Source organism: Colletotrichum chrysophilum, assembly GCF_026319265.1.
Source record: "Colletotrichum chrysophilum strain AFK26 chromosome Unknown scaffold_141, whole genome shotgun sequence".
Classification (NCBI taxonomy): Eukaryota; Fungi; Ascomycota; class Sordariomycetes; order Glomerellales; family Glomerellaceae; genus Colletotrichum; species Colletotrichum chrysophilum.
The window spans coordinates 1-25,976 of NW_026517428.1; the positions used below are offsets into that span (position 1 = coordinate 1).

General features: G+C 55.3%; 2 protein-coding genes across 2 annotated transcripts; one reads left to right on the forward strand and one right to left on the reverse strand.

The window, feature by feature from the left end:
• Window positions 1–2,613: 2,613 nt before the first annotated feature.
• Window positions 2,614–6,506, forward strand: COL26b_011455 (uncharacterized protein; the record flags this gene model as incomplete). Its single annotated transcript, XM_053184122.1, has 4 exons — window positions 2,614–2,909; window positions 4,088–4,208; window positions 4,275–6,123; window positions 6,442–6,506. The coding sequence occupies 4 exons, from the start codon at window positions 2,614–2,616 to the stop codon at window positions 6,504–6,506; spliced, it is 2,331 nt and encodes a 776-aa protein (XP_053031898.1).
• Window positions 6,507–6,525: 19 nt separating this feature from the next.
• On the reverse strand, window positions 6,526–25,026 carry COL26b_011456 (uncharacterized protein; the record flags this gene model as incomplete). Its single annotated transcript, XM_053184123.1, has 7 exons — window positions 6,526–7,271; window positions 7,447–7,724; window positions 7,796–9,992; window positions 10,075–10,193; window positions 10,251–10,424; window positions 10,509–10,896; window positions 10,926–25,026. 7 exons carry the CDS (start codon window positions 25,024–25,026, stop codon window positions 6,526–6,528), a joined length of 18,003 nt encoding a protein of 6,000 aa, XP_053031899.1.
• Window positions 25,027–25,976: the final 950 nt, after the last annotated feature.

Sequence of the window (25,976 nt, forward strand, 5' to 3'; positions counted from 1 at the left end):
ACTGCTGTGCGAAAGATGAGGTTATTTGGATGAGGATTCAAAATATTGTTGTTAGTGAAAGTGGGAGGTTGGTGGTGGCGGTGAGGCATTTTTATTGTTTCGCATGGGGGGGTGTTTCGGAAGTGGGTACGTTGACTTAGAACCTTTTGCTCGATCTTAGGTGCTTATGAATATCACCACTGGTAGTCTCAGCCATCTTGATGCCAACGAAGCACCACGCTGCGTAATTGACTGAGACTATATAGTGGTTTCGTAAAGGTTCTTTGGCTTGTCCATTACGGAGAGCTAGCCACTGAGCCTCGAAAGTTGGAAGAGAAATCATAGACTGTAAATCTGCTATGTATTTCGAGCCGGTGCTTTGTGCCCTCCCTGATACCCATCAATGTTAGCTGATTAAACAACCATTTCTCGCCATCAGAAGAATATTTCGTACAGGTTAAAATGCTGTCAATGAGCTCGACACTCGGAAACGGCTTGCTCCTCGCAAAATCAGGTTCCGGAGCATGCCTGCTTGTCGGCGTCGTCCCCGTCGCTGTTCTAACCTGCTTGAACGCCGTCTCCATAATATGGCGCCCAGGAAAATCGTCGTCCTGGAACCAGACTTCCATCGAGAATGCGAGGAGTCTTTCAGCTTGCGAGTACAAGAACTTCGTCTCGCTGACCCCCGAAGATGAGTGATTTGACGTGATGCCCGTCTTCTGTATTTGTATTGTTGTACCAGCAGCTCCTTGTGACTCAGTTGGCGACGTCTGACGTTGAGCATTGGGAATTCCAGACATAGTCAAATCTCGAGGCGCTGAGGTCTGCTCGTTGATCGCGGTAAGGGATTGGGATTCAAGCAGAGCTCTTTCACCAGGGTCTTGCTGACGATCTGAGTTTGGTTGAAGCAAGCCATTGTTTGATATTTCTCGCGTTCGACGCGACTGTTTTGGACGTCTGCGAAGGCACATTATGCCGGCGGCCATACACTGGTGACATACTTCTTGACGATCACATTTGATCTGTCCTCGGAAGGTAAGATTGGCTGCAGGGATTCATTCAAAAACACATTCGGGGATGAGTTACCTTTCTCGAATGACACGAATCACACTTTCAATGTGTTAGCAACAATAACAACGAAGAATAAGCTACCCATACCGCGCGATTAGGGCGTTCATACGGGCTACTGTACGACGCGAAGCGCGCCATTCTCCTACTACAGGTCAAGCAATAGCTTTTCCGAAGGTTCAGTACTCTGAATACTGCTGTTTGATGAACATAGCCACTGCCGTAGGACTCTGTGGAATCCTCGCGCGAAAGATTTCACAAGTACCATGTCGATGTGTTCCGGAGTCCACGGACATTTTCTTCACCGCTAACCCCGTATCCCACCGGCACGGCGTTCGGCACACCCGAGCCAAACCAACCGAGGCATATGATCATCGAACCAGCTAAGATTCCTTGTTAAGGTAGGTATGCATAAGTCGCAATTTGATTGCATATTCGGAGACTATTGTACTACGGAACCTGCACTGTTGGCCCAGGACCCTACCTCTACCTCCCAAAAAAAACCTTTCAGCGGGCGTTCATGCCAATGATCGTACACTTCGTGAATTGTGAAAAATATCCTTCGGCTCCCACCTTGACTTTATCGACTCCAACGCGGGCAAATTGAAACTCCAGCAAGATTGCTGGCCGTCCACAAAGTCAGGATCAACACAGCCTGGGTACGTACGTAGGGTCATACCTAGAAGCCCCTGAATCGTCGCAACAAGCCCGCCCGTGAACTCTCTAGTCTTCTCGAACAAAACGAGAATGCCAATTACATAGCCTCAGCAGAATATCAACTTGTCTCTATGGGATTCTGTTGTAGCATTCTTGCAATGGCATTGATCTTGCTGCCCGCAACCTCAAAGATAAGCCACGCCAATGCTCCACGATTCGTATTGACTAGCGGCCTGGATGCTGGCAGCCCAAAGCTCGATTTTGATCTCACTCTGCATATTAAGAGAGTATTATCGTGTATAGTAAAGGATATGATGCGGCACAAGTACTTGGGGAGATCTCGTTAGGATGTGCCTTTGGGCATACGCACTCCTTGCAACGCTCATAAGACGACGCAGTCATTCGGCGATATGGGCGTTATCGTAGATGCATCAGCTACATGTGAGCCCTAAGGTTTGGTCTACAAGTACCTACATGACTGAAATCACGTGGATTGTGGCTTATTATCGCACCTAGACAAAACCCGGTCTTACAAGTAAGCATGTCGTATAATTAGATGCCAAGGTGTAGAAACTGGTGTCATATATTATAGTGCACTCTGAGACTGATTAAGGTTTCAATATCCGTAGTGCCTCGCGAGATGAGTCCCTCTAACCTGTCTACTTCCCAGTGGTTCCGAGCAGCATGGGTGCAAGGAACCTCCACCGGAACTTTAGGATAAATACTCTGCTTTTGCACGGCAACCTCTACTGATGGAATCCCAGTCACCACGCAATCAGTTCCGGCCTTCCATCTCAGCAGAGTAAGTATGCGTCCCAACAGACCTCAAGCAAATTCGGACAGCAAATTAACGTGGACATGGCATGTAGACTCATCTCTCTATCTTAACCCCGATCACGCCCAGCCAACATGCAGTTTTCTTGCTCCGCCGTCTTAGTCGTGGCCCTGCTCTCTGACCAAACCCTCGCGACTTGTGCCCAGGGCTCTTTCAGCGGCAAGCCGAACGATTACGACATAATTGAATACTGCACCCTCAAGCCGAACAACTTCTACGATTGTAGCAACGGAGCTTCCGTCACTCACAACGCGGATCGCTTTACGCTCCAGGCTGGCTCGGCCGACGCCATGGTCATGGTCGCCTGTGGTGGGTACGGCAGTGTTTACCACTGTTCCGCAGGCGAATCAGCGGTAATCTCACAGCCTCTGTGTGCGGGTGGCATGACGAATGTGCGCGCCTTGAAACAACGATAACGGGTCGATGATGGGAATAGAGAGGATCTTCGCTGGCATGGGGTCAACTGCAAATATTCAAGTATTCAAATAGCTTGCATTCCATATTTACAAGAACATTTAGCGGCGCAATGAAGGAGCATAGCCTTTGAGATTGGGATCAGGGCTGAATCGGTTCAAATATAAATTGTCACTTATCTAAGGTACGATTATTGACGTGTTGTTCCTGAGATATGCACTTTGTAGATGGTAGTGACACAAGCTCGGATATGCAGATTACGTGAGGGTATGTGACGGTTGCTGATGCTTCTTTGCATCCAAGACCTCGCAGGCGCCTCCGCCACTCTTTCAACATGCGTAAAGCGCGACACTACAAATCCAGGCTGTGGTTGTTGAATGAGACGAAGTGCAGACACAAATATCATGCTCTTCGAACTACGCACTTGTGACTTTGCAACCTCGCTCCGAGGAACACTCCGTTGATAATGTCGAATTCAATTTCTAGAGTCATTTTGGCTGTGTTGAGAACAGTATTTGTGACGAGGATATCGTTGTACTGAATAGGGGTTAGCACAGCTTCTCGGAGGGGCCGGCAGGCAGCCGGCGCGTCGATTAACCCCGATGAAACGACCCCCATATGAAATAAATGAAGAGGAAAGACCAAGCAACGATCCGAACTCAGATTTGAGTTTGCCTAGGATCTCAACGTAGCAATGCATGAGATTTAAGATGATGATAAACTCAAAATCCCCTGAAGAAGCTGGAGAATCCCCTCATCGCCCCCTCAATTGAAACAACGAAACAACAAAATTCTCTTTTTACTTTTGAGATCTCAGTATTTGAACCATGGCCACCCCTTTTCACGCGTCCCATTCAATTTTGGTCGATGCTGCTGCCTGTGCCTCTGCCATACGTTCACACTTGCTGTGTCGTTGAGTCTGTCTTTTCCGAAAATGCATTCCATCTTTGTCCTCGCCATTCTGGCGTTGATACAAGCAGTCTACCCTCACCATTCGCCACGGCATCAGCACAGGCGGCAAGCATCGATCTTGGCGCCCGAAAATGCCACGGACTCCTCAAACTTGGGAAGAGGACGGGCAGTCAACATTTTTCAGCCCATTTCTAACGATCGGCCCATCTTGGTCCCAACTAGAGACGATCACCCCCAAAAGCCCGTGGGCGTGCGCCATGACGGACCAATTCAGACCAACAAATTCTACGCCAACTTCTTTGCCAGCAATCAGGACAACGCTACATGGACACATCCATACTCAGTATGGTGGTCTAACGATACGGTTAAGCAGGGTCATGGACTCTCAATTTCTCATACGAGCCGGGAGGACTTCATCTACGGCTCCGGCGACCCGGCCAAATCCTTCGAGGATCCGCTGTTCAAACAGTCCATTGCGCTATCCGCACGCGAGCTGCAGAATGGGACCGTCTTGACAACGGACTCCCTAACGTCTTTTGCTGTCAATGTCAACTTGGCGCCGAGGAAAGGAGCCGAGCCTATTGTGTCATTTCCCCTGGTACAAGGCATGGCATTCGTGACAGGAGTTTACCACGGTGCTACCGTCCTGATCCAGTCACAAAGAGGGTTTTTGGACCTCACCAGAGTAGAGGACGACTCGCGTGGGCTTGGAGCACCCGGTTGGAGAACTTGGGTGAGCGACAATGGGCAACCGGTTGAGTGGCTCATCTATGTCAATCCAAGCCGCGGCTCCCAGACGCCTAAACTTACCATGGCCAACAACGGAACTATCGTGGGACCTGGTAACTTCACAGGGAGTGTGCAAGTCGCGAGGAACCCAAAAGGCAAGGCCGGCGCTCGTATTTTCGGCCAAGCCGCGGGAGTCTACCCCATCGGGGGGGAAATGAAAGGATCGGTATCAGGCAGAACGGGATCGTACACATTTGCCTGGAAGAAGGGTGGCGACAAGACCATCCCTCTGCTCATGTTCGCTCTGCCGCACCATGTCAAATCTTTCGACAGCAAAACCGCCAGAGGCCTCACTGACCTCCAGCTGGCGAGTACGACAAAGGGCATTGCAACTGCGACTTTTGGGGACTCGTTCACGATGATAGAGCCGGATCTTCCGACAGACATGGGATTCGATCCTTGGTCGCCACGTCTGGGCTCTGTTGGATCTAGGGAAGCAAGAGGCGGCACCGTATCTACCGAGGCCAAAGACGAGATTGTTGCCGCTGGGAAGCTGGAGCTTAATTTGGATGCCATTGCCATCACCAATCTGACTTCCAAATATTATGCCGGCATCGCATTCTCGAAATACGCTAGGGCTCTCTATGCGGTCAACAGCATCGCCGGAGACAGGTCGTACACACAGGACGCACTGGTCAAGCTCGAGGCAGCCTTTGACAGATACGTCAACAACCTCGAGCCAAACCCCCTTTACTACGACAACGTCTGGAAGGGCCTGGTCTCCTCTGGATCGTACGGAAATAATGACTCCTCAATCGACTTCGGGAACACCTACTACAACGACCACAATTTTCACTACGGATACTACGTTTACACGGCCGCAATCATAGGGCATCTCAACCCATCATGGCTCAAGAAAAACGACTCCGTGAACACGATCTGGGTCAACAACTTGATCAGAGACTGGTCCAACCCCTCGTCGGAAGATCCGTACTTCCCGTTCTCGCGCTCTTTCGACTGGTTCCACGGGCATAGCTGGGCTCGTGGCGTTCTTGAGGCTCCTGATGGCAAGGATCAGGAGTCCTCTGCGGAAGATGCCTTTTCAACCTACGCCATAAAGATGTGGGGGCGCACCATTGGCGACGCGGCTCTCGAGGCACGCGGAAACCTCCAGCTGGCTGTCACAGCTCGCAGCTTGCAGTCATACTTCCTTCTAGCCAGCGACAACAAGGTTCAGCCGGAGAAGTTCATTGACAACCGAGTAACGGGGATTCTGTGGGATCGAAAGGTCAACCACACGACCTACTTCGGCGACAAGACCAGCTTCATCCAGGGTATCCACATGCTCCCAATCGTGCCGAGCAGCGCATACGTTCGCAAGCCGTCTTTTGTGCGTGAAGAGTGGGATCAGTACTTTGCAGGAAACAAAAGCGGCGCGCTTTCCGGGGACGGATTCGTCGGCCACGTCTACGTGAATCTCGCCATTGCTGACAAGGCTGGTGCGGTTGAGAGCTACAACTTTATGAAGAGTCAGTCGGTCAATAGTACCAACTTGGATGGACAGAGCTTAGCTTGGCATCTTGCATACACGGCAGCATTAGGTGGGAGCTTAGGCTCGAGGTCGCCACTCAACTCGACAATAGATCAAGTAGGCGAATAAACCAACAAAACCTCCGACTTGGGTGGAGTCATTCGAAGATGCCCAATTTGCATTCCTCTCTTTCATGAACTAGCCGAGTCATGAAGTCGTCTCACGCCAGTGCACCCGTACTCGACGGAGAATAATATTGAAATGAAAATGGTATTACTATTATGATTAAGACTAATGTTTTAATGTTCAATGGCAGTCAAGTATTCTGCCCGAGTGGAGGACTTCCACGATGTGGAGTCGAGTACAAAAGAAATCAACTAAGACATGTTATCATAAATCCTTAGACACTTCCCGAGTCCAAACATCTGGCTCCATCATTCCTGCTCGTAGACGGCACGCTCGTCTGTTGGACCGGAGGAGATGATCCGTCGACGTCGATTCTCCAGACCTGTCCAGAGTTGTTCTCAACGGCGTAGAGGTATCCGTCAGTCGTAGCGTAGGTAGCACCCCAGAATGGTGCGGTTCCGGACGTGACTCCGGTCAAAGCGCCCAGGCTCTGTCCGATGGTCCAGTCCTTAGTGGTGCGACTCCATCTCATGAGGACGCAGTTGAAGTTCTTGACACCAATTGTCCAAAGATCTCCACCTCCGCTTCCAGGAACAACACTCCAGTCTCCCACGGTGTACCCATCGGCTCCGCCGTCAACCAGTCCTGATCCGACCAGTCTTCCGTACGTGGCCGAACCAGGCAAGAAGTCGTACTGGTACCAGTCGATACCGCTGGTTGAAATCCAGAACTGACCATTTTGGTCAACATCTCCGGCGTTGAAGGGAGACTGGTACAGCTTAGAAGCCTGAGTAAATGTAGTCACCGTTGTCGTGTTGCCGTTGCCAAGGATACGGATGAGGCGGTAGTCGCTCGTTCCAGAGTTGGGCTGAGAGATGGCGTACATGTAATCCTCTCGAGAGTTGTAACCAAGGGCGTTGATGTTGCGAGTGTTATCGCCGCCGAGGTTGCTCGTGACTACTGTCTGAGCACCATTGGCAAGGTTGATAGAGTACAAGGTCACACTACTGGAGCTTTGAACTAAGTATCCAGTTGTGGGGCAAGAGAATGCGGCTCCCGCCGTGGCTGATGCTACCGAGCGACTGGATGATGAGGTAGACGTAGATCTGACGCTGGAGCTACTGCTGCTGCTACTGCTAGCGGCTCTACTTGACGAAGACGCTGCGTTAGCGGAGCTTGACAGAGACGATGAGACAGCTCTTGCAGATAGCGCCGAAGAGGACGACGACGCCACCGCTGCTGCTGCAGATGAAGAAGTTGCAGTCGCCGCGGCGGCGGAGCTTGTTGACGATCTCGAAGACGAAGCGACCGCAGCTGCTGAAGATGAAGCTACCAATGACTGACCCTGTGCAGCGGCAGAGGAGGAAGAAGAAACAGCTGCCGCGGCTGGAGACGAGGAAGAAGTGACAGCTCTGGTTACCAGGGTTGATAGACTGCTGGATGAAGCGACTGCGGCTGCTGTTGAGCTGGCCACTAAGCTTTGGCCGAGGACAGGCGTGCTTGATGCTGCCACAGCAGATGCCGACGTAGGCGTTTGGACATACACAGTGCCCGGCACGGTTCCTGATGGCTGAACAATGGAAACTGTCGTGAAGCCAGTTGGCGTAGCCGTGCCACTGTACGGGCCGACGACCGTCACGAAGAGAGCCGGAAGACCGACAACAACGGTACCAGGCGCCGTACCAGCTGGTGCAATTGTCGTGATTGTCGTCGAGGCAGCATTAGCTGCAGTGAGGAAGAGGGTTGAGGTGACGTAAGAGGCCTGCTGTGCCGGGGTTGCCACGACCACGGTGCCTGGAACAGTACCTTGCTGAGCAATCGTCGTGATAGTTGTTGGGCCGGTGATAGGAATAGTTCCTGAGTACGCCTGATTCGAGGTGACGAACAAAGCCGGATAAGCAACCACGACAACTCCCGGAGCCGTGCCACTTGGTTGGACAGTCGCGACTGGGACAGGGCCAGTGATCGAGCTTGAGCCGCTGTATACCACCGCAGAGGTGATGAAGCGAGCAGCAACCACGTAAGTGCCTGCGTTCGTACCGACAGGGGCGATGGTTGAGATGGTAGTTGGTGCTGTGATCGCAGCCGTACCTGTGTAGGCAACCTGGGAAGTAACGAAGAGAGCCGGGTTGGCGACAATGAAGGTGCCTGCGTTCGTGCCAACAGGAGCAACTGTCGAGATCGTGGTTGGAGCTGTAATAGCTGCCGTACCACTATACGCAACCTGCGAGGTGACAAAAAGGGCTGCCTGGGTCGCCACGATGTAAGTGCCTGGATTTGTGCCGACTGCTGGAATAGTTGCTATCGTTGTAGGTGCTGTGATGGGAGCTGTGCCACTATACGCCACCTGAGAAGTGACGAAAAGGGCCGGGTTCGCCACGATATAAGTTCCTGCATTGGTGCCAACCGGAGCAATAGTCGAGATTGTGGTCGGAGCCGTGATAGCTGCTGTGCCACTGTAGGCAACCTGAGAGGTTACGAAGACTGCTGCGGGTGTTGCAACGATGATCGTTCCAGGAGCGCCGACTCCAGTAGGGGCGATGGTGGAAATTGCAACGGGACCAATCAGAGTGCTGGGACCACTGTACTGTACTGTCGTGGTGATGTACGAAGCGGGATCGGCCTCAATGATTGTTCCAGCCACTGATCCTGACGGAAGAATGGTCGAGATTCGAGTTGGTCCTGTGACTGCTGTGTTCGTTCCAGTGTACAGGACTCGTGAAGTGACGTAAGATCCAGGAGAGGCGATGATCACAGTACCTGGTGCCGTTCCTGATGGTGCAATCGTCGAGATCGCGGTTGGAGCGGTCACAGCTGGATCACCTCCGGTGTAGAGAACCTGAGAAGTGACGAAGAGCGCAGGCTGGACTACGACATACGTACCAGCAGCACTGCCCTGCGGTGCGATAGTTGAGATCGTGGAGGGAGCGGTGATGCCAGCGCTGATCACCCGAGACGTGACGAAGAGAGCAGGCTGGGCTACGATATAAGTGCCAGGAGCGGTACCCTGTGGCGCAACAGTCGAGATTGTTGAGGTAGCAGTGATACCGGCGCTGAAAACCTGTGAAGTGACGAACAACGCGGGCTGGGCCACGACATACGTACCGGCAGCACTACCCTGCGGCGCAATAGTTGAGATGGTGGTGGGGGCGGTGATGCCCGCACTGATCACCTGGGAAGTGACGAACAGCGCCGGCTGAGCCACGATGTAAGTGCCAGGAGCGCTGCCTTGTGGTGCGATGGTTGAGATTGTTGAGGTGGCGGTAAGACCGGCGCTGAACAATTGTGATGTAACGAAGAGCGCAGGCTGGGCGACAACATATGTACCAGCAGCAGTGCCTTGCGGCGCGACAGTTGCGACGGTCGTAGGGGCGGTGATGTCAGCACTAAACACTTGGGAGGTGACGAAAAGCGCTGGCTGGGCGACAATGTATGTACCAGCGACACTTCCTTGCGGCGCGACAGTTAATATGGTCGTAGGGGCGGTGATACCGGCGCTGAACACTTGCGATGTGACGTAGGCCGCGTTGACTGACGGAGATGCAGGGCTACTTTGAGCTGCGGCTGCAGAGGAGGACCGCACCGCCGAGGATGATGAAGCTGCTGGTGCTGCTGCGGATGATGCAGCAGCGGAGCTTGAGGCAGCAGGGGGCTGCGCTGAAGAAGATGCCGCTGCCGAGGCAGGCGCAGATGATGATCGGACAGAAGAAGTCGTCGAACTGGCCAAGACGTTGTCAAGGCCTGAGAGGCTACTCGAAGGGTTGGCAGCTGAACTGCTGGCTTGAGCAACGGCCGAACTGCTTGATCTGCTAGCTGAAGACACCGCTGCTGAAGCAGCTGATGAGGCAGCAGAGGCGCTGGCCGAGGCGCTTGGTGCCGCGCTGCTGGCTTGTGCAGCTGGTGATGAGGATGAGGCCACTGGCGAGGCCGCGGTTGATGAAGCTGCGGGGGCGGCGGTGGAGGAACTAGATAAGATGTTGTCTAGGCCAGAGATGCTACTTGAAGGATTGGCAGCAGAGCTGCTGGCTGAGGCTGCGGCCGAAGATGCGGCCGACGATGCAGCTGAAGAGATGGCTGATGAGCTGGCAGCTGCGCTGCTTGCGGGTGCAGATGATGCCGCAGAGGAGGCTGCCGCAGAGGAAGCCGCCGCAGAAGAAGATGTCGATGCGGCAGCTGAACTAGACGAAACTGCGGGAGCAGCAGTCGAGGAACTAGACAAGATGTTGTCAAGGCCGGTAAGACTGCTTGAGGGACCACCAGCGGAGCTGCTTGCCTGAGCACTTGCCGGGTCGCTGGATGCGATGCTGGACGAGGCGACAGACGAGGCAGCTGATGCGGCTGCTGAAGAGGCGGCTGAAGAAGCAGCTGAAGACAAGACCGAAGAGACGGCCGAGGGAGCTGCGCTGGCCGAAACTGCAGGTGATGAGGAAGCCTGTGCAGAAGAGATAACAGCGGAGCTTGAAGCCCCGAGCAAGCTTGACGAGGACAGGATGTTGTCGAGGCCTGTTTCTGAAGACGTAGCCGGTGCGCTCGAGATAGCGAAGCTGGAGACCGCAGCGTTTGATGAAGCCAAGCTGGAAGCAGCAGAACTCTGGGCAGAGGTAGCTGCCGAGGAGCTCGCAGCCAGAGAGCTTGATGACGCAGCCTGGGAGCTTGATACAGCAGCTGTCGAACTGGGGATAATGGTGTCAAGCTCTGGAGATGAGGCGACGACGGAGGAGCTGACTGAAGCAGGAATGCTGGAGGCCGGAATGCTAGATGACGAAATAGCTGAGGAGACCGCAGCTGATGTAGCTGAAGCGGATGGCTCAGCGATAGATGCCGCCGGGCTGGACGCAGAGATGGCACCGTTGCTTGAAGTAGAAGCGACGGCTGTCGACTGCTGCGAGGAGCCCAAGATGTTTGACTCCACGAGCTCGCTCGAGGACGAGCTGGCCTGAGCAGATAATGCCGCTGCGCTGGACAGCGCGGCTGAAGAGCTTGCAATCTCCGAAGATGGAGACTGGATCACGCTGGAGCTAGCACCAAGGGAAGATGCGACCGTAGGCTCAGCTGAGCTGGACTGAATGGCAGACTCCTGGGAGCTAGTTGACTCAATGGCCGGCGATGTGCTCGTACCCGAGCCCACAGTGGCCTGCGTGCTTGACGGGATGAGACTGCCCTCGGATGAACTTGCGGATGCTGTAAGGCTTTGAGGATCGGCCGAGGCGGAGGTGGGCACCACAGTTGCCGTCGAAGAGATGGGCCCGCCGGATGAGATGGCCGTGGAGCTGAAGATCTGATCGTCGGCGCTCTCTGAAGCAGATGAAGCTGCTGCACTCGATGAGACTGCAGAGCTGGCCGCGCCTGTTTGGGAGGTCTCCTGTGCGCTGCTTGCGGTGACGGCGGCGTCGGTGGAGGTTCCCACAACGCTTGAAGCGCTCGCGGACTGCGCACCCGTGGCCGCAGTGGTTGCAGCAGAGCTGACGGTGTCTTGGCTTGTGACCTCTGCCGAAGTGCTGGACGCGTCTGCTGAAGCAACTGACGATGAAGCTGCGCCAGACGACGTTGGCAGCAGGGTGGCACCAAGAGGATCGATGCTTGACTGAGCCGCGGTATCCTGGGCACTGCTACCGCTTGATGCCTGAGAAGCCTCGCTCGTAGCGCCGGCCGAGGCGGTTGATGCGGCCGAAGTCTCGGGAATAGATGTGCTACCAGGCGTGGCTTCAGTGGTATCACCGGACACGGAAGCTGTCGGTGAAACGTTGCTTGTCAAGCCTGCCGAGGAACCCTCGTTGGACGTGGTAGCGCCCGCAGATGAGCTTACGGTCTCTTGACCGAGGGCAGAGTCTGTTGAGCTGCTAGCTATGACAGATGATCCGGTCGCCCCGTTAGAAGCGCTAGAGAAGGCGGTGCTGGAGGTCAAGTCATCATCCGAGCTGATGGAAGCCGAAGGGGAAGCGACTGAAGAGCCAGAGCCTGTAGTGGCCTGGCTCTCTGAGGCAACATCGGTGGCAGACGACAAGAGGCTCGTGAGACTAGCGGGTAGAGCGTCCGAGGATGTTGCGTCTCCAGAAGCTGTGGCTGAAGAAGGATCGGAGCTAGTTCCCGTGGCATCCGATGTCGGTGTAGCGACGAGCGAGCTCTCGCCAGCTGAGCCTGAGAAGGTAGCCGTTGGGTCTTCCGAGGCCGAGGCAGAGGTTGGCGAGTCAGCAGAAGTTGAGGAAAGAATGTCCAAATCCAGTGAGGTTGATGCCGTCTGACTGGGTGTCGCAGGCAGTGACGAGGGCAACGCTGATGCGTCGGTGCTGGCGTCACTGACTGATGGATCTGTTGTGGCAGCCGATGTAGCCGCGTCCGTCGTTGAGAAGAATGACTCAGGGGCGGCAATGACAATAATTCCCGGAGCAGTTCCTGAGGGATCAAGCGATGTCAGGACTGTTGGTGCGGTGATCTGCTCTCCTGCAGTAGGCGTGTACCGAACCGTCGTGGTCAGGAAGCGTGCTCTAAGAACAGGCGACACGATGAAGACTCCAGGCAAGGTTCCAATAGGGGGAATCGTCGAGACCGTGACGAGACTTGCGATCTCCACCGCTCCATTTAACGATGTGGCGCCGCTGACGGTGGACGTCACGAAGGCTGCAGGGTTCGTGCCCACGACGACTGTTCCACGTCCTGTACCTGTCGGTAGGAAGGTGGTAAGTGGGATAGTACCAGAAGCGCCGATTGATCCAGTGTAAGGAATCGAGATCGTGTCGAAGAGCGCAGTTGTAGCTGATGCACCGCTCGTGGCGGCTGAAGAAGCGATACTGCTGGCGCCCTGGGAGCTGGAGGCCGACTGTGCCTGAGATGAGGAAGCCTCGCTGGCTGCAGAGCTAGCTGAAGATGCGGCTGCGCTCTCCGAGGATGCCAAATCGGTGGTGGAAGAGGACGTGGTACTCTCCAGAATCTGGGTGTCAACGGGAAGAGAGGCGGTGGGCGAAGAGGTGGAGCTCAGAACGGACGACAAATCGTTGGAAGATTCAGCGGTCGTCAGGGATGCTGTGCTACCTGTCGTAGCTGAGGCTCCTGCGTCTGACGATGTGATTGAGTCAGATGCTGTTGAGCTGAGAAGTGAGGACAGAATGTCCTCGTCAGCGGAGCTCGTCGCTGAGGCGGTTCCCGTAGCCGATGCCGTGTCCAGGGAGCTGCTAGCATCTCCAGAAGTTGTCAACGATTCCGATGGAGTTTCAGTAGTTGAGGCTGAGATATCTGTGGAGCTTTCGCCTGATGAGCTCGTGGCTGAAGCTGCGTCACTCGAGGTCAAGCTGGCTGGCAAGGCGGTGTCTGAGTCCGTTGCGCTGGCTGGGTCAGTTGCACTGGCTGAGTCCGTTGCGGTCGCAGGGTCCGTCGCGCTCGCTGAATCTGTTCCGCTGGCTGACACTGATGCCGTTGACTCCAGCGATGTAAGAGCATCGCTCAAAGCGCTAGTCAATGACTGAGAATCATCCGTTGTACTCGCTTGAGTCGAGAGACTATCAGTCTCCGACGTGCTGCTGGCGGAGATGGCACTGTCGGTAAGAGATGCGGAGGAGGTCGGGTCGGCTGTCGAGCCGCTCTCAGAGGATGTCGCTCCTTCAGTTGAGGTGAGGCTCTGGAAATCAGGATCCACGGAAATGCTGCCAGTTGCGGAAGATGCAGTGTCGGTGGCAGACGTGATGTCGGTCGCAGACGTGATGTCAGTGGCAGATGAAACATCGGTTGATGCTGTGTCACTAGCTGAATCGGTCGTAGATGCCGTGAGTGAATCCGTAGAGCTGTCCTGAGTGAGCAGATCAGGGTCGATAGAAAGTTCGCCGGTAGCAGACGATGCAGGATCGGTGATGGACGTGGCTCCAGTGGCAGATGTTTCACTAGCCGAGTCGGTGGACAATCCAGTGATCGAGTCCGTGGAGGTGGCTTGCGTTGAGAGTTCAGAGTCCAGAGAAGTAACGCTGGAAGCGTCCGATGTGATGGAAGCTGAGTCCGTCTCAGAGAGAGATGCCGAACTGGTGATGCCGGTATCAGACGCCGAGGCAGTGTCTGATGCGCTACTGTCCGACGTGGCAGTAGCGTCAGTAGATGACAAGATGTTGGATAGAGCGTCATCTGAGGAGGTGGCTGAAGCTGAAGTCAGAGTGTCAGATGAGGCTGTCGGATCCGATAGCACACGAGAGCTGTCCGTTGCCGTAGCATCGGCGGAAGTGATGGTGTCCGTGGAAGACGCTGAGGCTTCCGTCGAGCTTGCGCCATCCGTCGTCAGACTGTCAGTGGACGATACCACATCCGATAGCACGCTTGTGTCGTCCGAGGAGGCGGCAGTGCTGGCGGTTGCTGTATCCGAAGTTGAAGGGGCGCTGGTGATGAGCGTGTCAGAAAGAGTAGTGCTCTCACCCGTTGGATCCGTCGCTGTCGAAGAGGCATCAGACGCAGTCGATGCATCACCTGTAGTCGAAGAGAACCCATCTGACAAGACAGTGTCGGACGAGGAGATGCTGGCATCCGAGGCGGTGGCTGTCTCTCCGTCGGAAGAGGCAGTTGTGCTAACCTGGGTCGTCGAATCAGTGGCAGTGATTGAAAGGCCGTCTGACAATGTCGTTCCTGTGAATGCCGAAGAGGTATCCTCCGTTGAGGAAGCAGTCGCGGAGTCGCTTGTAGGAGACGAGAATGCGTTCGACAAGGCAGTCTCTGAAGATGAGATACTAGCGTCCGATGCAGTCGCTATTTCTGAGTCTGTTGAGACGGCCGAGGTCACCCCAGTCGATGAATCAGTTGAGGCGCTGGAAAGGTCGTTGGATGATGTGATTCCTGTGGACGATGCTGTGAAGTCGGATTCCGTAGTGCTGATGGTCGGCTGAGTTGTTGACTCCCCATCTGTGATTGACGCAGTGCTGGCTGAGGATGCGGAATCAGTGGAGCTGAGCGACAGAAGATCAGAGAGAATGTCTCCCGATGATGTGGCCGTGGCGTCTGAGGGCGTGGCTCCAGATGCAGTAGTCTCGCTAGCGGTGGAGATGTCTGAGCCCGTCTGAGAAGCGTCGGTAGCTGTCGACAAGGAACTGTCTGACGCGGCACTGTCTGTGGAGGCAGTGGTGAGGTCTGACAGCGTGGTTGTAATACCATCGGAAGTGACAACCGTAGCACTGATGCTCTCGGACAAGGATGTCGAATCCTGAGTTGAGGTGGTGAAGGCGTCACTGAGAACAGTCTCACTGCTCGACGATGCTCCAGTCTCACTTGCGGTGCTGTCCGTTGCTGTGATTCCTGATGCCGTGCTATCACTTGCCGTGCTGTCACTGGCCGTACTCTCACTTGCTGAAGTAGTGAAGGCATCAGTGAGAACAGACTCGCTAGTGGTAGAGGCTCCTGTCTCGGAAGCAGTACTATCTGTAACAGTGCTCTGCGATGAGATGCTGTCGGTCGCCGAAGTGATGAGGGAATCCGTCAAAACCGACTCGCTGCTGGAGGACATTCCAGTCTCAGTTGCTGTGCTATCCGATCCCGTGCTCTGGGTCGAGATGCTGTCGGTTGCTGAAGTGATAAGAGAATCAGTCAGAACTGACTCGCTACTAGTGGAAGCTCCGGACTCGGTCGCGGTGCTCTCTGTAGCAGTGCTCTGTGTTGAAATGTCAGTTGCGGAGCTGTCGGTAGCCGTGCTATCTGAGGCGGTGCTCTGGGTCGAGATGCTGTCGGTTGCCGAAATGTCGGTAGCTGTGCTCTGAGTTTCCGTGCTCAAAGTTGAGATGCTATCGGTAGCCGTGCTCTCAGTTGTGAAAGCATCAGTCAACACAGTCTCGCTGCTAGAGGTGGCTCCAGTCTCGCTGGCTGTGCTGTCTGTGCCGGTGCTCTCAGTCGACAAACTCTGAGTAATGGCGCTGTCTGATGCTGTGCTCTGAGAAGTGATGCTCTCCGTAGCAGTGCTATCCGTTGCGGTGCTGTCGGTCGTAATGCTGTCGGAGAAAGTGCTCTGAGTCGAGGCGCTGTCAGTTGCTGTGCTTTCTGACGCCGTGCTCTCCGATGCTGTGATGTCAGACAGAGCCGACTCTGTCGCGGTCGACGCCGACGCGGTGCTATCAGAGGATACGGTCTGGAAAATCTGACTCTCGACTGACTGGCTGGAGTCACTTGTAGCCGTGCTCAAGGAAGAAAGAGAGTCAGTAGACGCAGTTTCAGTGGTAAGAGCGCTGGTTTCTGATGCGGTCGTAATCGAGTCTGTCGACTCGGTGCCAGTAGTGAGTCCGCTGGCGGTATCTGAGGCGCTTGTTACCGAGTCTGTCGATTCGGTTCCAGTGGTAAACGCGCTGGTCTCCGATGCAGTCGTTACTGAGTCTGTCGACTCAGTTCCGGTGGTCAGACCGCTGGTGTCCGACGCGCTCGTCACGGAGTCCGTTGAGAGAGACGCGCTGAAGTCTGTCGTGCTAGTAGCATCGCTGAGAGTTGTCAAGCCAGTTGCGCTGCTGTCGGAAGAAGCAGACTCGGTGGAAATAAGGCTCTGGGGGTCGATGCTATCCGTGGAGGCGCTGTCCGTAGAGGCGCTATCGGTGGAAGCAGTGTCAGTTGAGAAGGTGGCGCTAGCTGTGATAGTGTCAGAAGATATGCTATCCGTCGATGCACTCGCGGTCGTGAGACTGTCCGTAGCAACACTGTCGGTGGAGATGGAATCGGTGGAAACGCTGGCGGTTGAGAAGCTGTCAGTTGAAGCACTATCGGTTGTGATAGAATCCGTCGAAATGCTAGCGGTCGAGATGCTGTCTGTTGAGATAGAATCGGTAGAAATACTAGCAGTCGAAGCGCTATCGGTGGAAATGCTGTCGGTTGAGATGCTAGCCGTCGAGATACTATCCGTCGACGCATTCTCTGTTGAGAAGCTCTCAGTCGAGGTGCTGTCTCCAGAGGAAGCCGTGCTCTCTCCAGAGACCGTCGAGGTCGGGGAGAAGCTGTCAAACAGTGTAGTATCGGTCTCACTTGAGGCAGTCAATGACGCCGAGGTACCGGTGATTGAAGCGCTGTCGCTAGTCAAGCTCTCACTCGACTCAGAGGCGATTGACTCCGAGCTGAAGGAGTTGCTCGTTGTGCTAGGGGTAAGAGTGAAGACCGACTCAGTCAAGGACCCTGAAGACTCGAAAGTCGATGTTGTCAAGCTGAACGAGGTATCGGCTGAGGCCGAGTCTGTAAACGAGGAGATCGTGCTATCGCCACTGCTCACAAAGCCAGTAGACAAAGAGTCGGTCGAAGACGACAGACCATCAAACTCCAGGCTGGTTGCGGAACTGATAGTCTCGCTTGCCAGCGTGGTAGAACCGGTCGATGGGTCCAGGCTGGTTGAAGTGATGTCCGACTCGGATGCAGAGAAGCTGGAGGTGGTGCCCGTCTCAACTGACGAGAGACTCGTGGTGGCGCCTGGGGAAGCACTAGGCAGAGTGGAGAAAGACTCAGTCTCACTAGATGTGAATCCTGATGTCGTGGTAGCATCGCTCGAGCTGATTGAACTCTCACCAGATGCGGTTGAAATAGACAGAGTCGACTCGGTACCGCTGTCCGTGGATGTTGACTCCAGAGATCTGTCCTGGAGAGAATCAGATGAAGTGCTTCCTGTCGAAACGGCAGATTGGGTGGAAGCCGTGTCGCTGGAGATGCTTTCACTGGACACAGTGTTGCCAGAGGTGGTCTCCACCGAGAACGAGCTGCTGTCTGTGAAGGAGCTTAGCGCGCTGTCGGACGAGAGAGAGGTGACGGAGTCAGTTTCAGAGGCGGAAGAGAACGACGTGAAAGATGTGCTTTCAGTGTCACTCGAAAGCGTCGCCGCGGATGAGTCCGCCGAGACGCTCACTTCTGAACTGGTGGTGAAGGTCGTGAAAGACTGGAAGCCTGCGGAGTCGGTAGTCTCCAATGATGTGATGAAGCTGATGGTTATGGTGGGATCTGAGACTGTGGAGGTCTGCGAAGCTCCCGATTCAGTTGAAGCAGTCGAGAAACCAGATTCCGTTGAGGCTGTTGAGAACCCGGACTCAGTTGATGCTGTTGACAGACCAGACTCAGTCGATGCCGTTGTGAGATCCGGGGTGACTCCAGAGACCGATTCTGTGCTGCTAGAGAAGGCCGAATCCGTAGACTCCGTCGTAAAAGCGGAGCTCAAGGTCGATAGCGTCTCTGTGCCGCTAGAGATCGTCGACTCACCGGAATTCGTCGTGCTAATCAACGTGTCAAGGTCCAGCGAAGTCGACCCGGACTCACTTGCGGATGAAACAGACCCAGACTGAAAAGTAAGGGCCGATCCGGTTGAGAAGCTATCAGTCGACAAGGCCGACTCAGTCGAGAAACTATCGGTGGTGGACAGTCCCGATGTGGTGCTGATGAACGAATCTGAGTCGGTGCTGATGGTGCTCTCTGACGAGATCGTGGGCGTCACGAAGCTGGAGGCCGTGTCGGACTCGGAGAGAGACGCCGAGTCTGTGACGGACGTCAGCGTCGGCAAGGTGAAAGATGCCGAGGTCTGTGCCGTGGACTGAGTTGCCGAGCCCGTCTCATCACTCGACGTGGACACCAGGGATTGGCCAAGTGCCGAAGAGTCGGAGACTGAGACGGAAGATGCGGACTCGCCCGAGATAGAAGACAACGTTGTCGGGGTGATTGAGGAGAACTCGGAGCTGAAAGAGCCAGAAGTAGGATCAGACACAGAGTTAGTGGAGGCCGAGTCGGTGGTGAACGCGGATGAGGTCAGGTCTGACGCCGAGATTGATGACTCGGTTGAGAAAGCGCTTGATGTCTCATCCGAGAATGACTGAGTCGTGGGGCTTGAGACCGAGACCGAAGTCACGAAGGTCGAGGTCCCGTCGCTTGTTGTGATGAACGAAGCCTCCTCCACTGACGTTGATCCAAATGAAGACGTAAGGTCGGATGTGAAAGCGCTGTTGCTGGTAGCACTGGCCGCATCAGAAGATGTAGCGAAGCTGGTGAAGCTTTCACTAGCGGAACCGGTACTCTCCGAGGAGGCCGAATCTGTGCTGGCCGTGGATTGGAAGACATCGCTGAAAGTATCAGTCGTGCTTGCGCTGTTTGTCTCGCTGGCGCTGACACTGCTGAATGAGCTCGAATCAGAGAAGGCTGAAGACAGGGTCGACGCCGAGTCCGTGGTGATACTCTCAGGGGTGACTGTGTAGCTGAAAGTTGTGGCTGACGAGCCCGCAGAGTCGGTGCTTGCGGTGATAACCACAGATTCCGAAGACGAAGCGCTGCTGAAGACATTCGACAGGGCAGTGTCTGTATCAGAGGCCGAGGCCGAAACCGTGCTGCCAGAAATAGTGGCCTCACTACTGAGGGAAGCAGAGGTAATGTCGGACAACGTGAACGAGGAAGCATCAGAAGCTGACGTTTCAAAGCTAGCGCTGCTCGCCTCCGTGGACGCGCTCAAGGACGCTGAAGCATCTGTGGCCGAGTTGCTAGTCGCAGGGTCAGAACTGGCGGTAGACAACGTGAGCGATGCAAAGTCTGGGTCTGTTGAGCTCAGAGCCGAGGAGGCACTGGGGGAAACGGTGTTGCCTGATGCTGTCTCAGTAGGCTGGGAAGCACTAATCGCCGTCGTAAGGACAGTGGTTGAAACCGAAGTGATTCCGTCTGATGTAATGAGGGAAGTCAAAGTCGTAGAGATCAACGAAGCTCCAAGTGCCTCAGAGCTGGAGGTCAAGCCAGACTGAGTTTCAGCGGAGGACGTCAAAAGGCCTGTTGACGAAGCAGGGCTGGCACTCTGAGAGATGGTCGCAAATGATGGAATGTCGCTCAGAGCAGCGGAAGATTGAGTAAGCGTTCCGCTAGAGGCAGCCGGGTCAGACACGGAGCTAGCCTGGCTTTGCGCTGAGGACGAGCTGAAGATATCAAAGTCTGAGATCGACACGGAGGAGCTCAGGTTTTCTGCCGCAGATTGACTGGAGACGGCCGGGTCCGAAGAGATGGAACCAATGCTCGAAGATGCTTGGGCAGTACCGGAGGACGAAGCGAGCTCAGACTGTGAGACTGAGATGCTCGCAGTAGCAGACTGCGACCCAGAGGCGGGATCACTTGCGCTAGACGCCGCAGTGCCGCTTGACTGGAATGCTTGGCTTTCCGGAATCTCACTCGAAGTCTGGACCACTGTAGTCAGGAAGGTTGAGCCGCCTGAAGTAGTCAGGAATGTTGACGAGGAGACGATAGGAGCTGCTGTCGAGGTTTGGGGAGAGCCCGAAAACGAAACAGAGCCAATAGCCCCTGACGAGAAAACGCTTGACGAAGGCCCTCCGGAGGCTTGTGCTCCTGACGAGGATGCCAGTGATTGCGGGTCAACAGATGCGGATTGAGAAACGCCTGGCGTAGCAGAAACAACACCGCTGGGACCTGAGGTGCTAGCAACAAAGGTTCCTGGTCCCCCAGATGCGGACGATGAAGCGGCTGGGTCAACTGACGAAGTTCCAACTCCAGCCGAGCTTACAAAGGACTGTCCAAGAGCAGGATCGCTTGAAGGAGCGATGCTCGCAGCGTTAGACGAGCCAATTTGAGTGCCTCCCACAGGGGATGAAATGGGTTGAGAAGCGCTCAAGCTAGCCGCGGGAGTGTTTGATGGCTGCTGCACATTGGACTGGCCAGCCGAGGAACTCTGAGCCGCAGGAGATGGCACGGCAGAAGACTGAGGCAATGACGAGTTCGACGGAGTAGGAACAAACGATTGACCTAGGACAGAGCTAGCTGAAGATAGAATCGCCGGGTCCACGAGCAAGGATGATACAGCTGCTGGGACCGATGTAGCCGACTGGGCCGGAGCAGGAGATGTCTGCGAGGCCCCCTGTACACCTGTGTCGGCGGACGAAATGGCCGGGGTAGTTGCCGCAGGTTGCAGAAGTGCTGGCACAATAACCACAACCGTGATTTGCAGGAGCGGATCCGACGGAGTGATGGTAGAGACAGTCGTTGTTCCGGTGACCCCTGAAGAGGTAATGAAGCGAGTTGTGATACCTCGACCGCCACGAGTTCCGTTAGGATCGTTGGGATCAATGGAAGTAGCGGGAGTAGTTGTTGCAGGTTGCTGAAGCGCCGGTACAATGACCACAACTGTGATTGCCAGCAGCGGGTCCGTGGGAACAATGGTAGACACAGTCGTGGATCCAGTGACACCAGCCGAGGTGATAAGACGAGTCACGAGACCTCTACCACCTCGAGTACCGTTAGGATCGTTGGGGTCCACGTTAGCAGTGGCAAGAGTTGTCGGTCCAGTTATTCCGAGAGAGTTGTCCAAAGGCACTTGCGAGCTTGCGGCAGAGGCCCCCGGTGAGGCAGCTTGTGCCCCCGTGAACGGGATACCCGGAGCAGATGATGATGGCACAGCTTGCGAAGCAGCAGCGGCAGGCGAGGACTGGCCACTAGCAATGGAATTGGCCAAAGCCGGTGGCGATGTCGCAGCGCCAGCAGGCGACGACACCGCTTGAGAAACACCAGCAGCAGGCGAGGACTGACCATTAGCGATGGAGTTGGCCAACGCCGTTGGTGAGGTTCCTGCACCTGCTGGGGTGTTAGCAGGCGATGCGCCTCCGCTGCTAGCTGGAGCAGGCTGTGTCTGCGCGGCGGATTGTCCCAACACGATCGTTCCGGGAACTGAACCTTGTGGCAAGACAGTAGACACCGGAACAAGAGCGGAAGGCGCAATGTTGCTCGCGGCACTCGCAACAGATGTCACGAAGGAGCCGAAGAGGGGAGCCGTCGGATCGGGCCCAGCAAAGACGACCGTTGCAGGGCCGTTGGACGGGAAGATCGTAGTCACGACTGTTACCGTGCCCGCTGGTCCGGTTCCAGCAGTGCTGCCAGGCCTGGTTGATGTGACGCTCACGAAGGGTTGCGCCAAGATGATTGTTCCTGGCGTAGTCCCTTGAGGCAAGATCGTCGAAATCGGGGTGGCCGCTGAGATCGAACCAGGGCCGGTGAAGAGCACTCGTGATGTGACAAATGAGGCGGGCGCTGCTACGAGGACTGTACCCGGAGTGTTTCCTGTTGGTTGCACCGTAGAGAAAGCCGTCGGCTGAAGAGTCGGGTCCGCTGCAGTAACGGTGATGGTGACAGTTACGAAGAGATCAGGAATTGCCTGAATAACAGTCGGCGGGCTATTACCGTTGGCTGGAATCGTAGAGATTGCTGTCGGGGCAGTAATCTGACCCGGCCCCGTAAACAAGACAGTCGAGGTGACAGTAACAATTCCCTGAGCCAAGGGATCTCCGGCTCCCGGGACGGTGTTGGCACCCGGAGTCGCTGCTGTCGCACCGGGATTGACACCGCCCTGAGACGCAGCTTGTCCTGGTCCACTGCCCTGCGCAGCTGAAGAAGCAGCTCCTTGAGGCTGAATGCTTTGAGGCTGAACGGTTACTCCAGGAGCTTGTGTACCGGGAACATTAGACTGGGCTCCAGGAACATTGGATTGGGCCCCAGGAACGTTGGACTGAGCCCCGGGAACGTTCGACTGAGCTCCAGCTGATGAGGCAGCCCCTTGGGGCTGAATGGTCTGAGGCAGAACAGTTTGTCCAGGGGCTTGCGCACCAGGGGCATTAGACTGGGGTACGACTGAGCCTCCAGAGCTGACTGGGTTATTCGGGACCGCAACAACGAACACTCCCGGTCGGGAGTCCTGAGGCGCAATAGTCGCGATGGTAGTTCTCGGAACACTAAGACCAGGGGAAGTGACGGTTGATGTGATGTAGGCTGCCGCGGACAAGACATCGGGGTTTGTCAGCGGCTGTCCAGTTGCAGGTTCGGTTGCTGCTGGAGCACCAGGAGTTCCGCCGTTGACAGGAGCTGATGCTCCCGAACCAGCATTTCCAGCTCCAGTAGCAGCTGTCGCGCCAGGTGCTGCCAAAGTGTTGAAGAAGGCTGTTGGGTCTGCGTTGTTTGGCTGACCAGCCGGTGACTGGTTGTTCGGGAGAGCACCATTCGAAGGACCGGCAGAGCCACCGGCTGAAGCCTGGCCGGGAGGAACAGCGACGATGATCGTACCCAGAGCTGTGCCTTGCGGGGCAATCGAAGAGATTGTCACACGTCCTGGGAGTTGAAGAGTTCCCGTGTACTGGATCTCAGAGGTCACATAGAGACCGGGTTGAACCACATCACCAGGGCCTCCCGGAGATGATCCGCCGGGCGTAGCCGCGGGGGAAGCTTGGGGGCCGGATGGCGGCAATCCAGATTGTCCGGGGTTCTGACCCGCTCCGCTGCCTCCGGTCGCGTTCGGGCCCGGCGCACCAGTTCCATCAGGCCCGCGTACAGGATCGTTGCTAGCAGCAGGGCTTCCTGGGTTCGGGTTCGCCGTTGCTCCTGAACCAGGTGCAAAAGAGGCTTCAAGGGGCTGACCATCAGGACCAGTGCCCGCTGTGCTTCCCGCACCTGGGTTGGCAGCGTTTGAGGGCGCTTGAATGACAAAGACTGTACCAGGCTGGGTTCCGCTGGGAGTCGCAACAAACGCATCAAGCGTCCTAGTCACGGTCACGGTCGCAGCCAAGGAGTCTGTATACTCAATCTCAGTTGTGACCTGAGAAGCCACCAAACCCTCGGTTCCAATGTTGAAAAGGGGCTGACTGACGCCATCTCCTCCCGGGCCAGGTTCAGACGGCGACTGGTTCGGCACCACGGACGTGATGAATGAAGGAGGTGAGCCTCCTCCGGCGGAAGCAATCGGGGGCACTGCCACCACAACTGTTCCAGCCTGATCACCGTCCGGGGAAATGATGCTAACTGTCGTCGGGCCGTTGACTGAGGCAGAGCCGGAGTACTGAACAACCGATGTGACGAAAGGTCTCGGGTCGGTCGGCGCGGGCGCATTGCTCTGCGGTAAGGGGCTGTCGCTCTGCGCAGGATCGTAGCTCTGCGGGAAGGTAACGTCACTAGGCGTGGGAGCATTGCTCTGCGCGGGAGCATCAGTCTGCGGGACATTGCTCTGAGGGGCATTGCTCTGCGCGGGAGCATTGCTCTGTGGAACATTGCTTTGCGGGAGAGGATCACTCTGCGACGGGGTGTCACTTTGTGCAGGGACGTCGCTCTGTGCAGAGGCGTCGGCCGGTCTGTTAATGGCAACGATATAAGTCTCGGCCTTTGGCGGGATTGTCGAGATCGTTGACGGAGCAGAAAGCGAGCCATTCCCACTCCAGTACACCGTCGATGTTACAGGAGGTGGATAGTCAATCCTGCCATCCGGAATGGCAACCCAGATTGTGCCGCGGGCGAGTGATCGGTCATCGGAGGCGGCTGCGGTTGGCGTCGATACTACCAGAGTCTGGGCCGTCGAGATAGGGTTTGATGTGAAAAGGCTCGTGAAGTTGTTGAAGCTCGACACCGTAATCGGGGTTGCCGAAGCTGTTCCGGACCTCGTTATCGTGTAGTACGGTAGTCGGAAATCGAAAGACGACGCGCCAGACGGAAGTTGTCTCCTGGGCAGGAAATTGCCCCCAGCAGTCGCCTGAGCGAAGCTGCCCCTATCCGTATAAGTCCCTCCATTCCCATATGCGTCCGATGATGAGTTCCCTGAGGGATCCGATACTGAAGTGTATGAAGATGTGGATATCTTCAGTGTCGAAGTCGGTAGCGCTTCGCAGTTGGATGTAAGCGATGTCGAGAGCGCCACGTAGGCGACGTAGCTGACGACGTATTCGAGCTCGTTGCATACACAGGCGTCGACCTGGCCGTCGTTGATGGCATCAAGACATGATTGCGCAAAACCCTGTCCTCCCAGAAGCGCAAGGGGCAACAGGGTCTTCCAGGACCCCGTGAGTCTCGCCATTGTTGCTCAAAAAAGTGAGAGCCGAATTCGCTAGATTCGTAGCATGGAAAACAAAGATCACGTAAGAAACATGCAAGATTCTGTAGTGTCCACTTGAAAGATCTTTGGTAAGACCTTGTTGAAGAGTGAAAGAAAGTTCACGGTATTTTGCTAGAACAAGAGAAATTTGAAGGTGACATTCGCGCTTTTCGTATGATTCGAGGTTGAGGAACCAGCGGCACTTGAGGTAGTCTAGACCAATCCATAGTCCATGACCTCTCTGTGACAGCATCGACACCCATTTGTCACATTGTTGCCAAGTGTTTCTATTATCGAGCACTTCCGATTGCAGACATCCTCGTTGGAGTCGTTTGTCCGCTCTCTACAGAGGGTGTTGCGAGATGTTGGTGGTGTGTACTTCAATTAGCGCGTAGACGGTGGCCGAAAGAGGATGGGATGGAGAGCACCTTCTTACCGTTTGCTATCCACTTGATGACTAGATTCGTGGGGAGATGTACCCCTTATAAACGACTTCTAGCAATGAGTACATCCAGTAGTTTTCTCGTTGTGATAGGGCTCCTCGGAATAGACATAAAGACTGCAGATCAGATTCCAACGTCGTCGGTAATGGAGCCGGCGCGCAGAATAGACTATGAAATGGTCGGATTAGGTCAGTAAGCAATGTACCGGATGCGACAATGGGGCAAGAATCCGACTCAATCTCTGGGGTTGCAAGCCCTCCCGTCGACTCGCATGTGGCCAGTCTGGGATGCCAAGATACCCGATGTCCAACGTAACATCCCGTCGGCAGGAGCATCGATGGATCGGGCTCTCTCGGATGAACCCGTCGGGTGGTTGTGGGCCTATGAGATTAGGTTGGCTCCCGAGTTCAATGATGCATTTGACGCTTGAATTCACGAACTCGGCTCGCAGGTGGCCTCGGGCCGAACAAAACCGCACAGAATCCCCCC